Raw genomic sequence first — 14,930 nt, 5'->3', positions numbered from 1 at the left:
TCCCTGAACTTTTTACTCAAGCGCTTCCAAACCTTGAGTAGGGCCAGACAGAATCTGCGGACGTTTTTTGCTATTTCTGCTGAGAATTTTGGTAAAAATCTGTGGATTTCTGTGGAATTATTTTGGGAGTATCCAGCGGAGTGTCATAACTAAAACCTTAATATATGAAATAAAAAGTAATAAATTACTGAATAAAAACTGAATAAATTCAGATTTACACATTTACTCCAGTAAATAAAGAGAATTAATGATGGGCTAAAAATCTGCAGAAATCTGCGGAATTCTGCGGAAAATCTGTGAAAAATCTGCGGAATTCTGCGCGCACAGATTCCATGTGGGCCTACCCATGAGTTTCTTCTGTTGAACACTAAAGATACTTTAAAGAATCCTGAAAATCTGTAACCACTGACATCCATAGTAGAAAAACATATACAATGGAAGTCAATAGTTACAGGTTTCCAGCATTTTTCAAAATACCTTCTTTTGTGTAAAACAGAAGAAACTCATAGTAAGGGCTGAGTAAAAGATGACAGAATATTCATTATTGGGTGAAGGAATCTCTTTACCGAATTAGTAGTGCCATATACTGTTTACTATGATTTAACACATTTGTGGAGCCTGTTTAGCCAAATGGAACCACAGAGAAGGTTTTACTGTTAGACAATATGTTGTTTTATATTTCAATATCATATACTGATACAACAAATAATTCCCCCCCCTGGTACAGTCAAGATTGCAGACTAACTTTTGAGACTAAATTGTTCAAACTTTGACAATTTCAGTTTAAAGTAAACTGACTCGAGTAACTGGACTGTGTTTGACGGCTTTTATGTATACGGCTCCAAGAGAAGTTGCTGAATACCTAAGGTCTACTTGATGCCAAGCAGATACACTGCATAGGTCAAACATTGGGAACACAAGCAACTCTGGGTTCAGGCCTGTATTGACCTTATCCTAAAATGCGGAAGTGCGCCTGTTTTCGCAATTGTCTTAGAACTTTGTTTCAGTCGCCTATGGGAGAAATGACTAGGAATAATAAACGGCAAAAAAGGGTCAAACTACTTGCTCTACAAACAAATGTTTGCATGACTATACAGACCAAGTAGAATAATATAACAAGGAAATATCAGTTTGCAACATCAAACAGCGAAACAAGCAGTTTTTATTGTCTAAAAATGAATGAAGTGAATGAGACCGGAAGTCTTGTGCCTAAAAGATTCAAATGGCAGCGCCCGCTCGTCCACAGAGAATAAGGTGAATAGTCTCATAATGACCTCACTGTGGTTCCCCCCACAGTCCAAACACATGCGCTATAGGTGAATTGAGTAAACTAAATTGGCCGTAGTGTATTTGTGTGAATGCAAGAGTGTGTGGGTGTTTCCCAGTGTTGGGTTGCGGCTAGAAGGGCATCCGCTGCATCAAACATATGCTGGATAAATTGGCGGTTTATTCCCCTTATTAATAAAAACTAAGCCGAAAAAAAATGAATAAATAAATGAATATGCTGTTCTAATTAGGATTACAATTAGGATCAACTTTATTTTTCCCAGAGAAGAAATTTGTCTTGGGCAAAAAAGTGCTACAACGTTGCTTTAGGCAGACAATAAAATCAGTAAAACAAACAAAACAATTAAGAACAAACTATTAATAACATACATCCTTTACAGAATAAGACCATATTTGAAGTTTATGGCCTGTGCAAAAGGCTGTTGAGCAATGTTGACTCTCAGAGACTTTTATTCTGAAATCGCGTCACAAACCGAAACCGAAATAGGCGCTACTGAATACAGAGTGAACTGTTGCTGCACGAGACTTTGCCGAGCGCGGCTCGTTAACTAAAGTGGCGCTGGAAACGTGTATTGCTGCTATAATGAGTGTCTGACTGGATGTAATTGTGCTTCTGTGCGTGTTATGAAAGTGAGTACAGTTCCGGTTATAACCATTATTCAGAAGTTATACTTATTAGTCCCAGTCATCACAGAGATACCTGATGTGTCATAGTGCTAATTAGCATGCGTTAGCATCGCGATGCTATTCACTGTTTGTTCAGCTGAAGTGATTCAAATGTATAATGTTTGTTAGTAAATGTGGATGTTAGAGTGTGATTACATCCAATTATGTTCATTTTGTGAGGGAAGAGCCTATAATGTATATGTTAGTGCTGTCATGTGTAAGTTTGTTAAAGTAATGATGTATATTACTGATTGCTGATGCTGGAGTGTTGTTATTTGTCTGTTACAGAGAAACCACAACTTTCATAAGCACAACTCATCGGCTACACGCTCATTTAATCAGGAAATCACCAATGAACAGCTAAGCAAGTGCAATCTTCAGTATATTGTGAGGAAAGGGCTCTTATGCGTCAATGGCCAAGTGATAGACTCATAGCACTCTGAAGGCTCATTGGACCACGGTATTCATACACATACTTCGGACCAATCACAAGGCTGGGCCTAAACGTCACGTCTGTGTGCTACTAATAATTGTGCTTTATAAATCATCCTCTTAACCTGTGCACCGGAACCAATTGGACACTTCATGGTACATCTGCTAATATTCACAGTTGGCTCTTCTCTCTCATGTTCATACTTACTTGCCACAATAAATCAGTTTGTTTTCATCCTTCCCTCTGTCGTGTTCTAACAGACACACCTGGTTCACTGCTATACACAACGAGTTAGCCTCTGCTATCAGGTAGCCTTCGCTACAATTTTGGTCCTTCGAGCCGGAGCAGCTGTGCTGGGAGTATGGAACAGAGTGGTGAAGGATTCTGGGCCCCACATACTCGGCCCAAAAGGCAAATAAGACAGCCATCATACTTGAGAGACTATGAAGTCGGTGCAGTGCGAACAAAGGTGCGTGAGCCCATACATAACAGCCCAGCACATCACACATATAGAGAGGAACATTGGAGCCCACAGCCTCATGTTAGGTGGAGTGGTGCACCAAATGAGCATGACGATTACTCCTTTCACCAGGATGAGAGCCTTGGAGCTATGAGCTTAAGAGGGCCATGCACCCCAATGCCCTATACTGAAGAGGTTATTGAACAGATTGTGTCACATAGAGAGAGCATGCCAAGACAAAGGGCTGATGAGAGTTTACAGCATAGTTATACATCCCTTCCTGATACTAGAAGGGTAGGACACCCAGAGAAATCCTCAGACAGGGGGCGCACAGTAGATCAACAGGAACTTATTACAGAACACTGGCCATTGCCGCCACCTCCATTATCTGATAATTTCGCTCTACTAAGGGAAGAGGAATGTGATGATAGACTGCCACCACCACCATGGCCTTCCTCACAATATCCACCAGCATCCATAGTAGGGGAGGAGTTAAGAGTAGTCACTGTTATAGATAGGATGATGGGTGAGTTGCAGCTCATGCGGGACAATGCAACCTCTAGCATTACAGCACATTCACGTTTGCACTCCACACCTCATGACTCAGGTCGCCCTATGCCTAGCCGACGTCATGAACAATACGGAGCACAGTCCTGGTTACAGCAGCCAGAATCTTTTCCACCCATCATTAATTCACAACGTCGAACTACTCATGTTGAGGAACCTGTTTCTCACTACCAACCCAGGCCCCACCAACACCGTCCAAACTCTTACCAAGGTAGACAATTCACGCCAGTATTAACCACTTTAAGTGGAGGGGATTACAAAGGGCCAACACCTAAAATACCTCTCTTTGTTAATAAAGACCCGATGGAGTTCTCTAGGCTGAAATTAGCCTTAACAAACTTGTTGCCCGCTGATGCTACTGAGCTCTTTAAATATCAGGTTCTTGTGGATCATTTAAGACTTGAGGAAGCTTGTCTTATTGCCGACTCGAATATAAACTCCCCCATGCCTTATTCAGACACTATGGCGGCCTTAAATAAAAAGTTTGGTCAACCGAATCATGTAGCTTTAAAACGGATTGCAGCAGTAATGGATTCACCTGAGGTCCGAAGGGGAGACACAGTTGGCTTTGAGCGATTATCCCTGCATGTACAGTCACTTGTAGGCATGCTGCAGACCCTGGGCCCCGATGGGGAAGTGGAGCTGAGATGTGGCTCACATGTTGCCAGGCTCCTCACTAAGCTTCCCATAGAGATGAGAGCAAACTTTCGACGTCAGATGTTTAATCGCCATGGGCATACACACACACTACTGGATCTGGCAGAATGGCTGAGATATGAGTCGTGGTGCCAGGGCTATGACAACCCCACAGAGGTTCGCTTCCAAAGGACACCTAGCTACCGGGTTGAAAAACGCCACAGTAAGCCAGCAGCCACTGTGCTACATGGATCAGAGAGCTATATGCCAAATCAAGCACTCAGACCCGAAAGTCAGAGCTCATGTGTAGAGAAGGGAAAAGTCAAGGTGAAACCCTACTGCCCATATTGTGACTGTACGGAGCACTTTTTAAATAAGTGTCCCAAGATTCAGAATCTCACTAGTGAGGAAGTGAGAGAGTGGATAAGAGCTAAGAAAAGATGTTGGAGATGTGGGAGATCACATCAGGCTGCTCAGTGTGACCTTAAGAGGCTCTGCAGTGTATGTCAAGGCAAGCATCTGAAAGTTCTGCATGATGTCAACACACTTCCCAAAGATGAGCATCCAAAGGCAGAGAGCTGTCTTGTTAGCACTAGTACAGAGGTGCTTTATCTTGACAGGCCCACAACAACCTCTCGAGTTCTGCTAAAAGTCATCAGAGTTCTCTTGCAAAATAAAGACAATATACTCGACACGTACGCTATTCTAGATGATGGGTCGGAGCGTACAATGCTCCTCACAGAAGCTGCCGAGAAGCTTGGCCTACAGAAGAAGCCTGAAGACATCGCTCTCCGTACCATACGGCAAGAGGTCCAAACACTTAAGGGATCCTCTGTTTCATTCAGTATCTCATCTCCCATCAATCCCAGGAAAACTTTCCGGATAGTAAAAGCATTCACTTCTCCACGCCTTGATCTAGCTGACCACTCATACCCCATCATGAGTCTGAAGAGGAAATATAAGCACTTAGCAAACATCCCCCTCCATCCATTCAGCCGTGTCAAGCCACTTGTTCTAATCGGAGCTGATTACCCCCACTTACTTACTCCAATTGAACCAGTAAGACTGGGCCCTTCAGGAGGACCGGCAGCTATTCACACCAGACTTGGATGGACTCTCCAAGGACCCACACCCTTTGCTCATTGGGTGTCAGACACCAGTCTGTGTCTTCTCACAAGCGTTTCACCTGAGACAACAGAACTGATGCGGAATGTGGAGAAGCTCTGGAGGATGGACACTCTACCATGTCAGAGTGATAAACAGGCAATGCGATCAAGGCAGGATAAGGAAGCAGTTGAGCTCCTAGAGGCTGAGACAAGACGAGTCAACGTTGCAGGCGTTCTCAGGTATGCCACACCCCTACTTCGGAAACGAGACATACCTCCTCTCAAATCTAGAAAAGAAGCTGTTCTCCCAAGCCTTAGGAGTACAGAGAGAAGGTTGAGCCGGGACCCTCAACGAGCTGATGAATATGGAGCAGCTATCCGCAAGCTGGTAGAAACTGGAGCAGTGAAGAGGATTGACCCAAGTGAAGCCTCCAGCACTGAAGAGTCATGGTATATACCTCACCACTTGGTGAGCCACAACGGAAAGAACCGTTTGGTCTTCAATTGTTCTTACCAACACCAAGGTCGAAATCTAAATGACACTCTCCTTCCTGGGCCAACACTGGGAGCTTCCCTTTTGGGTGTCTTACTGAGATTCAGGCAACATGCAGTAGCAGTCAGTGGAGACATCAAGAGCATGTTCCAACAGGTTCAGCTTTTGCCAAGGGATCGGCCCCTCCTCAGGTTCATTTGGCGAGACATGAGGCGGATGGAACCACCGGATATCTATGAATGGCAGGTCTTACCATTTGGGACTGCATGCTCACCCTGCTGCGCCACCTTTGCCCTCCAACTGCATGCGAGGACTCACAGCAAGGAAGGAGACGGAGTCAGGCATTCAGTTGAACAATGCTTTTATGTGGATAACTGCCTCCAAAGTGTGGATACTGCAGATGAGGCCAGGAAACTAGTGGACCAAATCAGGGAAGTTCTCGCATCTGGAGGGTTTGAGATTCGGCAGTGGGCCTGTAACTTACCTGACGTCATCAAGCATCTGCCTGCGGAAGCGAGGTCTGACAGTATGGAACGATGGCTCTCCTACGATGAGCCTGATCTGCTGGAACCTGCCCTTGGACTCAGCTGGCACTGGGGGACAGATACTTTAAGATACAGAAGCCGACCTCTGGAGTATGGAGCTTTGACACTGAGGAATATCTACAAAGTGTTAGCACGACAATACGACCCCTTGGGATTTATCTTGCCCTACACGACTCGCGCAAAGCTGATAGTGCAGCGCATGTGGGACAAACCGAGGGACTGGGATGACCCACATATTCCCCAAGATCTGCAGGAGGCATGGAAAGAGTGGGAGTCAGAGCTACACTTGTTGCCTCACATTTCATTTCCTCGACCGTATGCTTCAACTCCTCATAGTCAGATGATTGTCTCCAGGCAGATTCACGTATTTAGTGATGCCTCCGAAAAGGCCTATGGAGCTGTCTCTTACCTTCGAACTGAGGACGGCCAGGGACAGGTGTCTTTGGCATTCCTGGCGGCCAGGTCCAGGGTGGCACCTCGTCGTCAGCATTCAATTCCCCGACTTGAGCTCTGTGGTGCTCTGACAGCTGCCCAACTAGCAAAGACAATTGCACGAGAATTAACAGTGGTCATAGATCAGACAATACTGTGGAGTGACTCTACAACAGTGCTAACTTGGTTGAAGTCAGAGTCATGTCGCTACAAAGTCTTTGTGGGCACTCGTGTCGCTGAAATCCAGGAGCTTACAGGAGGGAGTTCCTGGCGTCATATTGACTCGTTGCAGAACCCAGCGGATGATGTTACCCGCGGAAAAACCTTAGCAGAGTTAGCAGGACAGAACCAGTGGAGTCAAGGGCCACCCTTCCTCCTTAAAGGGCCTGAAGAATGGCAATCATCACCAGGAAAGCAACCTGATCTAGACACTACTGAGTTCAGGAAGCTTACTTCATGTGGAATGATAGCAAGAGCGGAGAGACAAGAAACATCACAAGAGCAGTCTTTTGCATCTTAGAAGGAAATGGTTGAGGCCACAGCCCAGGAGCTGCATGGGGCGGCAGATGGACGGATGCCGAAGGGTCGGATCCTGCCCTGAAGCATCCTATAGTCTTGGATCCAGCACATACTGCCACAAAGCTTCTTATTCAGGACTACGATGCTCGTCTTTGTCATCCAGGCCCTGAGCGAGTGTTCGCAGAGATGCGCCGCAATCTTTGGATCATTCGTGGAAGGGAGGCAATCCGAAAGGTGCAACAGCAGTGTCAAGAATGCCGCAGGTGGAAATCCAAGCCATTAGTGCCAAAGTTAGCAGACTTGCCTTTAGCCCGCCTACGTCTACACAAGCCAGCATTCTACTCCACTGGGGTCGATTGCTTCGGACCCTTCCAAATAAGAATCGGACGGCGTTCAGAAAAGAGATGGGGAATCATCTATAAATGCTTGACCACACGCGCAGTTCACCTGGATCTTCTGCACAATATGGATACAGACTCTTTTCTTATGAGTCTTAGACGATTCATTGCTCGCAGAGGGACTCCAGCTGAACTTCTTTCTGATCAGGGCACGAACTTTAAAGGAGGAGAAAAAGAGCTTCGTGACTCCTTCAACAGCATGTCCTTGGACCTCCAACAGCTCCTAGCTAAACAGAAGATTGACTTTCGCTTTAATCCTCTTGCAGCTCCTCACTTTGGGGGTACTTTGGAGAGGGAGATCAAGTCAGTCAAGTCTGCTTTACATACCGTGATGGGTGTCCAATCAGTCTCAGAAGAGGTACTGTACACTGTTTTACTCGAGGTTGAAGCCATTTTGAATACGAAACCACTGGGTTACACTTCATCCAGTGTTGCTGACTTGGATGCTATAACCCCGAATGTTCTTCTGATGGGGCGGCTCGATGGAGCCCTACCTCCTGTAGTGTACAGTAAAGAGGAGGGCCTAAGCAAGCGGAGATGGCAGTACTGTCAAGTTTTGGCAGATCACTTTTGGTCTCGATTTATTAAGTATTACCTACCATCCTTGCAGTGCTGACAGAAGTGGCATGGCACCCCAGCTGACCTCACAGTGGGTACAGTAGTCTTGATGATGGACCCCCAGTTCCCCAGAGCTTTCTGGCCAATTGGTAGAGTGATAAAAGTGCATCATAGCGCAGATGGTCACGTGAGATCGGCAGACATTAAGGTCAAAGACAAGATCTACACCCGTCCGGCAGTCCGACTAATTGTTCTCCCAGAAATCCCAGAGTCTGAGGAGGATGAGCAATGCCCTCCACCAACTTCAGATTAACAATTGAGCCTTTTACATGAGCAAATTGCACACAATTTGGGGGCGGCTGTGCAAAAGGCTGTTGAGCAATGTTGACTCTCAGAGACTTTTATTCTGAAATCGCGTCACAAACCGAAACCGAAATAGGCGATACTTAATACAGAGTGAACTGTTGCTGCACGAGACTTTGCCGAGCGCGGCTCGTTAACTAAAGTGGCGCTGGAAACGTGTATTGCTGCTATAATGAGTGTCTGACTGGATGTAATTGTGCTTCTGTGCGTGTTATGAAAGTGAGTACAGTTCCGGTTATAACCATTATTCAGAAGTTATACTTATTAGTCCCAGTCATCACAGAGATACCTGATGTGTCATAGTGCTAATTAGCATGCGTTAGCATCGCGATGCTATTTACTGTTTGTTCAGCTGAAGTGATTCAAATGTATAATGTTTGTTAGTAAATGTGGATGTTAGAGTGTGATTACATCCAATTATGTTCATTTTGTGAGGGAAGAGCCTATAATGTATATGTTAGTGCTGTCATGTGTAAGTTTGTTAAAGTAATGATGTATATTACTGATTGCTGATGCTGGAGTGTTGTTATTTGTCTGTTACAGAGAAACCACAACTTTCATAAGCACAACTCATCGGCTACACGCTCATTTAATCAGGAAATCACCAATGAACAGCTAAGCAAGTGCAATCTTCAGTATATTGTGAGGAAAGGGCTCTTATGCGTCAATGGCCAAGTGATAGACTCATAGCACTCTGAAGGCTCATTGGACCACGGTATTCATACACATACTTCGGACCAATCACAAGGCTGGGCCTAAACGTCACGTCTGTGTGCTACTAATAATTGTGCTTTATAAATCATCCTCTTAACCTGTGCACCGGAACCAATTGGACACTTCATGGTACATCTGCTAATATTCACAGTTGGCTCTTCTCTCTCATGTTCATACTTACTTGCCACAATAAATCAGTTTGTTTTCATCCTTCCCTCTGTCGTGTTCTAACAGACACACCTGGTTCACTGCTATACACAACGAGTTAGCCTCTGCTATCAGGTAGCCTTCGCTACATGGCCCCTGTTTAATTTGTTCCCCAATTTCTGTTTAACAGAGAGCAGATTTTTTTGACACATTTCTAAATATAATAGCTTTTACTACATATTTATCAAGACACTTCTATACAGATTAAAGTGACATTTAAAGGCTTAACTAGGTTAATTAAGTTAATTAGGCAGGTTAGGGTAATTAACTAAGTTATTGTATAACGATGGTTTGTTCTGTAGACCGTATAGCTTAAAGGGGCTAATAATTTTGTCTTTAAAATGTTTTTTTTTTTTTTTTATTCTAGCCAAAAATAAATCAAAATAAGACTTTCTCCAGAAGAAAAAATATTACCAGACATACTGTGAAAATGTTCTTGCTCTGTTAAACATCTTCAACTTCAACTGTATAGCTGCATTCTTACAGCTAGAAGGTTGCTGGTTCGAGCCTCGGCTGGGTCAGTTGGCGTTTCTGTGTGGAGTTTGCATGTTCTCCCTGCGTTTGCGTGGGTTCCCTCCGGGTGCTATGGTTTAGCCCGTATTTTTTTTCTGATTGGGTAGGCTAAAATTGTCCATAGTGTATGAGTGTGAATGAGTGTGTGTGGATGTCTCCCAGAGATGGGTTGCGGCTGGAAGGGCATCCGCTGTGTAAAAACGTGCTGAATAAGTTGGCGGTTCATACCGCTGTGGCGACCCCGGATTAATAAAGGGACTCTGATAAAAATGTATGAATAAATGAATGACCCATACCGCTCAGCCCTACTGCATTTATTTATTGCACTACTCGAAATAATACCTGGTCATTTCTGTCATGGAAACATATAATGTGTGTACATTTATTATCAGTGTGTTACTGAAATGCAACCTGATTATTTATATACTGTACTCTGTTAGCACTTACTGTAGTTATTATAAAGCAAATGTCTGTGCACACTTGCTATGTATCCCTTCTCATCAACTGATGACAGTAGCTAACTGTAAACATCAGGAGTAAGATACTGTAACTGAATGTTAAATGTTTTCTTTCAATGGTTTTCTACGGGAAAGTGCTAAGCGTGTAATTTAGCATCTTGTGTTTGGTGTATAAAGCATGTATTATCAATAAATAATCGTATCTGTGTTTCCATTTCCCATAAAGGATTGTGCTGATAGTGAGCGGGTCTCTGTTAAACTTCACTGAATGAGTGTGATTACATTTATTAATGTGATTTATGGACTCATTGTTCAGTGTTTTTATTTCAGACATCTTCATTATAAAACCTAACGACTAGCATTAGCGCTAGTAAAATTATTGATTTTGCATTCATAGTGTTGCTATCGTGACACATCTTCAATTTAAATATGGCCTCTTCAATATGTAAATACTAGCCTGATCTCACGAGAAAAAGTAAGTATTTTGCCAGTTTAGTGGCTAATTTGTATGAATTTATATGAGTTCAGTCGTACGAAATTGTAAGATTTTAAAAAGGAGGCGTGGCACCTAAACCCACCCCTAAACCCAACCATCATTGGGGGATGAGCAAGTCGTACTAAATTGTATGAATTAGATCGTACGAATTCATACGAATTAGCCACCAAATCATAAAGTTACGAATTGCCGTGAGATTGTGTTGGTAAATACACTTTGATGCCTTTTAATGTAAATCCTAGAATAAATAGACATTTCAGGTGATCACCTTTCATTGGGATTCTGCTTCTCTGTCATCAGTAATCTGATAATTTATTAAATAAAATCTTTAAAAGATGTTTTTGTAGTTTATGACAAACTAAAGATTAATATGGTAATAATAAGAATTACTTCAAAGTTTTATTGAATATATTAAAGCTCATTCATACATTCTGCATCCAGCATCTTTATTTCCAAATATAACCTATTGGCTGATGATACGCTGTGCTACATTAAACATATCGTTTATTGGAGACGAAAGGTAGCTTTAAAGATTTATATTTCAATGAAAACAGTAAAGACACAGGACCCTATCATACACCCGGTCCAATGTGGCGCAATAGTGGGTAATAGTCTTCTGCTACTTTCAGCTCGGCGCAATGGTCATTTTGAGGTGTTGCACCACACTGTTTAAATAGCAAATGCATCTGCGCTCAAATGTGCGCCCATAGGCGTTCTGGTCTAAAAAAGCAGGCGTGTTTTGGCGCGTTGCTATTGTGAGAAACTGTAAATAGTCTGTTCTTTAGACCACAACAAAGTCGGTCTATTGTCTGGCGCAAAGTGCGCCTGGCTTTCACACAAGATGTAGAGCAATACGCAAATATCTTACATATAAAAAGGTATAATATATTAATGATATATATAATATTGATATATAGGATATAAATATAAATGATTAAAATATTACAAAACATATAAATTTCTAGCCTACATGAATTTAAAAACCACTGCCTTACTTCATCTCGGGAGGCTTTTTCATTTCATTTAATTTGCTTTTGTATAATGTTATTATTATTGGCATTATTATTTATTATATCCATTTTTGTATTTGTTTTTTAAAAACAAGCTTAGTTTTGTCCACCTGTCAGGTTTTAGACCATATGGGGCATAGCGGGTGTATTTGGAAATAACTCAGTATTTTGACCACACTTTGTTATTATTGTTCATTTATTCGTTTGCTGGAAATTACAACTGAACAAATTAAATTAATTATTTATAGGCTAATTGATGTCTGTGTGGTAAGATTTCCCTATCCACGAGAGCAAAAGCGAAAGTGAATTTACTTTACGTCAAAATGCGCTTGTGGCGCGACGCACCTGGCTCTTAAATGGAATGGGAGATGAGACTGTGATTGGTTTATTCTCAAAACACACCTATAACTCATTAAGAAAATAAACTCAACCCTTTTAGACCATGCGCCACGCCGCAAAGCGGATTTTCCCGTCCTTAAATTAGCAAATATGCGTTCTGACATGCCCTAAAAGCGTTTGCGCCCTGCGTTTTGTGCTCTGCGCATGGGCCGTCAAAATAGAGCCCACAGTGTTTGGGTAATTGGCTATACAATCTATTGTATTTCTTTAAAAACACGATGGGAAAACTTGGTCAGGATGTAAATAACCTTTTTTTAATTCTTCAAAACTTTTAGATTACTCTAGGCTTCTTTTACTTCTATTATGTATTTGCTCCATTGCATGTTCTCATTTTAAAAACACGAAACTAGTTTGCACTCTGAACTGGTGTGTGTTTGTGTGTGTATGTGTGTGTGTGTCTTCAGCTCCTCCAGCTTCACACAGAGCCTCACAGACGCAGCAGAAGAAGCTGATTGTGTCTGAATCTCTTACCTGTTGACAAGCCCCTAGGGAAGGTCAGTCTGCTTCTGGATGTGACTCTCTGTGCGCCTCTGAAGGGGAAACAGTCACACAGGATGTTGTAGAGCGTCACTCCTATTGACCAGACTGTAGGTGGAGTGGCATTGTAGCGATGTCTGCGAAACCACTCAGGAGGAGCGTATGCAGGAGTGCCCAAGAGACACAAGAAGACCACAAACATCTGCTCAAAATGCTCCAGTACAGATAAATCCCCTTTAGTTGATCAGCTGAAGTTCACAAACATCAACAGAACATTTCCTTCTGTAACTCAAACTCACCTGCAAAGTATTTGTAGGCCGAGCGCTTCAGCAGAGCTCCACAGCAGAAGTCCAGTAGCTTGATGTCCTGGGACTATGTGGAGATCAGCAGGTTCTCTGGCTTGATGTTCCGGTGCAGGACGCCGCAGCACCAGCACTTTCTTGGCCAGATGCTCGTCCAGACAGCCGTTCTCCTCACAGAAGCTCTGGAGATCTTGGCAAGGAGCCGGACACTCCAGGATCAGGACGTAGCGTCTGGGATGGTCAAACCAGTCCAGCAGCTGCAGGACACTGGGGGAGCCAGGAGCTGAAGTTATGCGGGTCATCAACGCCACCTCCAGCGGCAGCTCACCCTGACCGTCCTGCGAGACAAACCCTCCAGTATATCCGGGACTGAATCAAACACTGCAAACACAACAGACTCACACCAAAACATACAACTTCACACCTTCCTGATTGTGACACGTGAGATTTACTGACAGCAACATTTCTAAAGCATGTCTGAATGAAGGAGGGAAGAAAGGCTCTTACTGGCAGTCCATCAGACCTGCCACAGGACTATTTTAGTACAAAACAACTGACATCAAATATTTATTGTCACAACTGATTGTCATTCTCTAATTGTCTTTAATTCTCTAATTGTCTGATTTTCAGACTCTAAATTCTCACTCAACTATTTTTTTAAAGAATCCTCTCTGCTTCAGTTCTGCCCCCTACAACATGCAGTCATTAATTACATTAAGATGGTCCTGGTGTCCACTACAGTGGACATTTTAAAAAGGATGTTTAGAAACAAACAAGTTAACAGCTTTGAAAGCTATACGTATTGTTCCTGACACTTTAACAAACAAATATATACGTAATAATAATAGTAAAAAAACATTTAAACAGCTCAATTTTACATACCTCACTCCTTCCCATAAAATGTGCTTGTTTGTATGTCGGCCATTTGGATGTAGTGTAGGAAATGGTTCCTAGCATGCCAGCCAATGTGGTATATGCCGAAGCATGCTAATAGGACTTTTAATTTGCCAGTAATCTGGGTTAAGCGCTTCCTGTGAACTGTTTGCCATTTCAAAATCGGCGCATTTAAGGCATAGATATATATCTATGCGTTTAAGGTCTTTTTTCTTTAAAAATCAGCCATTTCCACTGGCTGAGTGATATCCGATATAAAGTGGGTCTCAGATTGTACAAGAAGCACTGCATTAAATTACATTTCCCCCTGCCATGTCTTTAAAATATGAGCATTTATTTTACCCCAGTATATTCAATGGAGCTTCTGCGTTAGCCTGCCGATTCTGACTGGCGAGTGTGTGTAAACGGCTGAATGTCTCGTTTTGCACTTGAGCAACTAAATGAATGCCAGAGTCTATTTAACTGATTGTATTTTAACTACATTGCAAGATCGATGCTGTAAATGGTATCGTTTAAAATGGAAAAAAACTAATAATAACAGGTAACCTGAAGATTATCAGCATGGGAACAGCACTAGCTAGGCATATACCCAATTCAACAGACATATCAAAGTCCAGGATGTCCTCTAACAGTACAACAGGACTAGACAAAAAAATCAAAGAAAATGCATGAAAACGCAATGTCCACTACAGAGGACACAAGTCAATGGACGGGGTCTCAGGAGGATATACTTTAATAAATATGTTTCTCAGAAAATAATGCAATAATTGTTCTGAAAGCAGTTTATAATGCCTGTAGATTCCACAAATTGAGAATATCATCATCGTCCACGTCTTCAATATGGTACATTTAGATGAGCTCGGTTTTTTTGGTGTTATTTTTAAAAACTTCATTCACTTGAATTTCCTTTGGATAAATGTAAAGATTTCTCTCACTAATATAGGCGATGATGACGCAAAGGCTGTTCGGGTGGTTAAAACGATGGCCAAAAGGTCCA

The 14,930-nt window shown here is 42.7% G+C and overlaps 2 protein-coding genes across 6 annotated transcripts in view; one reads left to right on the top strand and one right to left on the bottom strand.

Moving 5' to 3' along the window:
- The window catches only part of LOC141380917 (serine/threonine-protein kinase pim-3-like), a 63,371-nt gene that overhangs the window by 19,863 nt on the left and 28,578 nt on the right, over positions 1-14,930 (bottom strand). Inside the window, exons 1-3 of one of the 5 annotated variants that reach the window (XM_087311934.1) lie at positions 13,922-14,121; positions 13,037-13,377; positions 12,732-12,874 (exon numbers count right to left, since the gene is read on the bottom strand). In XM_087311934.1, coding sequence (XP_087168060.1) covers positions 12,732-12,874; positions 13,037-13,377; positions 13,922-13,996 — 559 coding nt within the window. In that variant the 5' untranslated portion in view covers positions 13,997-14,121. Of the gene's footprint in view, positions 1-12,731; positions 13,421-13,921; positions 14,122-14,930 lie in introns of those variants that run through there. The other 4 variants (XM_087311935.1, XR_015526301.1, XM_087311933.1 and 1 more) reach the window with 4 other exon arrangements.
- LOC141380913 (uncharacterized) lies at positions 1,783-9,391 on the top strand. Its single transcript, XM_087311915.1, has 3 exons — positions 1,783-1,917; positions 2,242-2,541; positions 2,647-9,391. Exon 3 carries the CDS (start codon positions 2,748-2,750, stop codon positions 7,143-7,145), a length of 4,398 nt encoding a protein of 1,465 aa, XP_087168041.1. The 5' UTR covers positions 1,783-1,917; positions 2,242-2,541; positions 2,647-2,747; the 3' UTR covers positions 7,146-9,391.

Source organism: Danio rerio, chromosome 25 (genome assembly GCF_052040795.2).
Source record: "Danio rerio strain M-AB ecotype USA chromosome 25, GRCz13ab, whole genome shotgun sequence".
Taxonomy (NCBI): domain Eukaryota; kingdom Metazoa; phylum Chordata; class Actinopteri; order Cypriniformes; family Danionidae; genus Danio; species Danio rerio.
The sequence above is the reverse complement of the archived record's forward strand: the minus strand, read 5'-3'. Positions and strand labels throughout refer to the sequence as shown.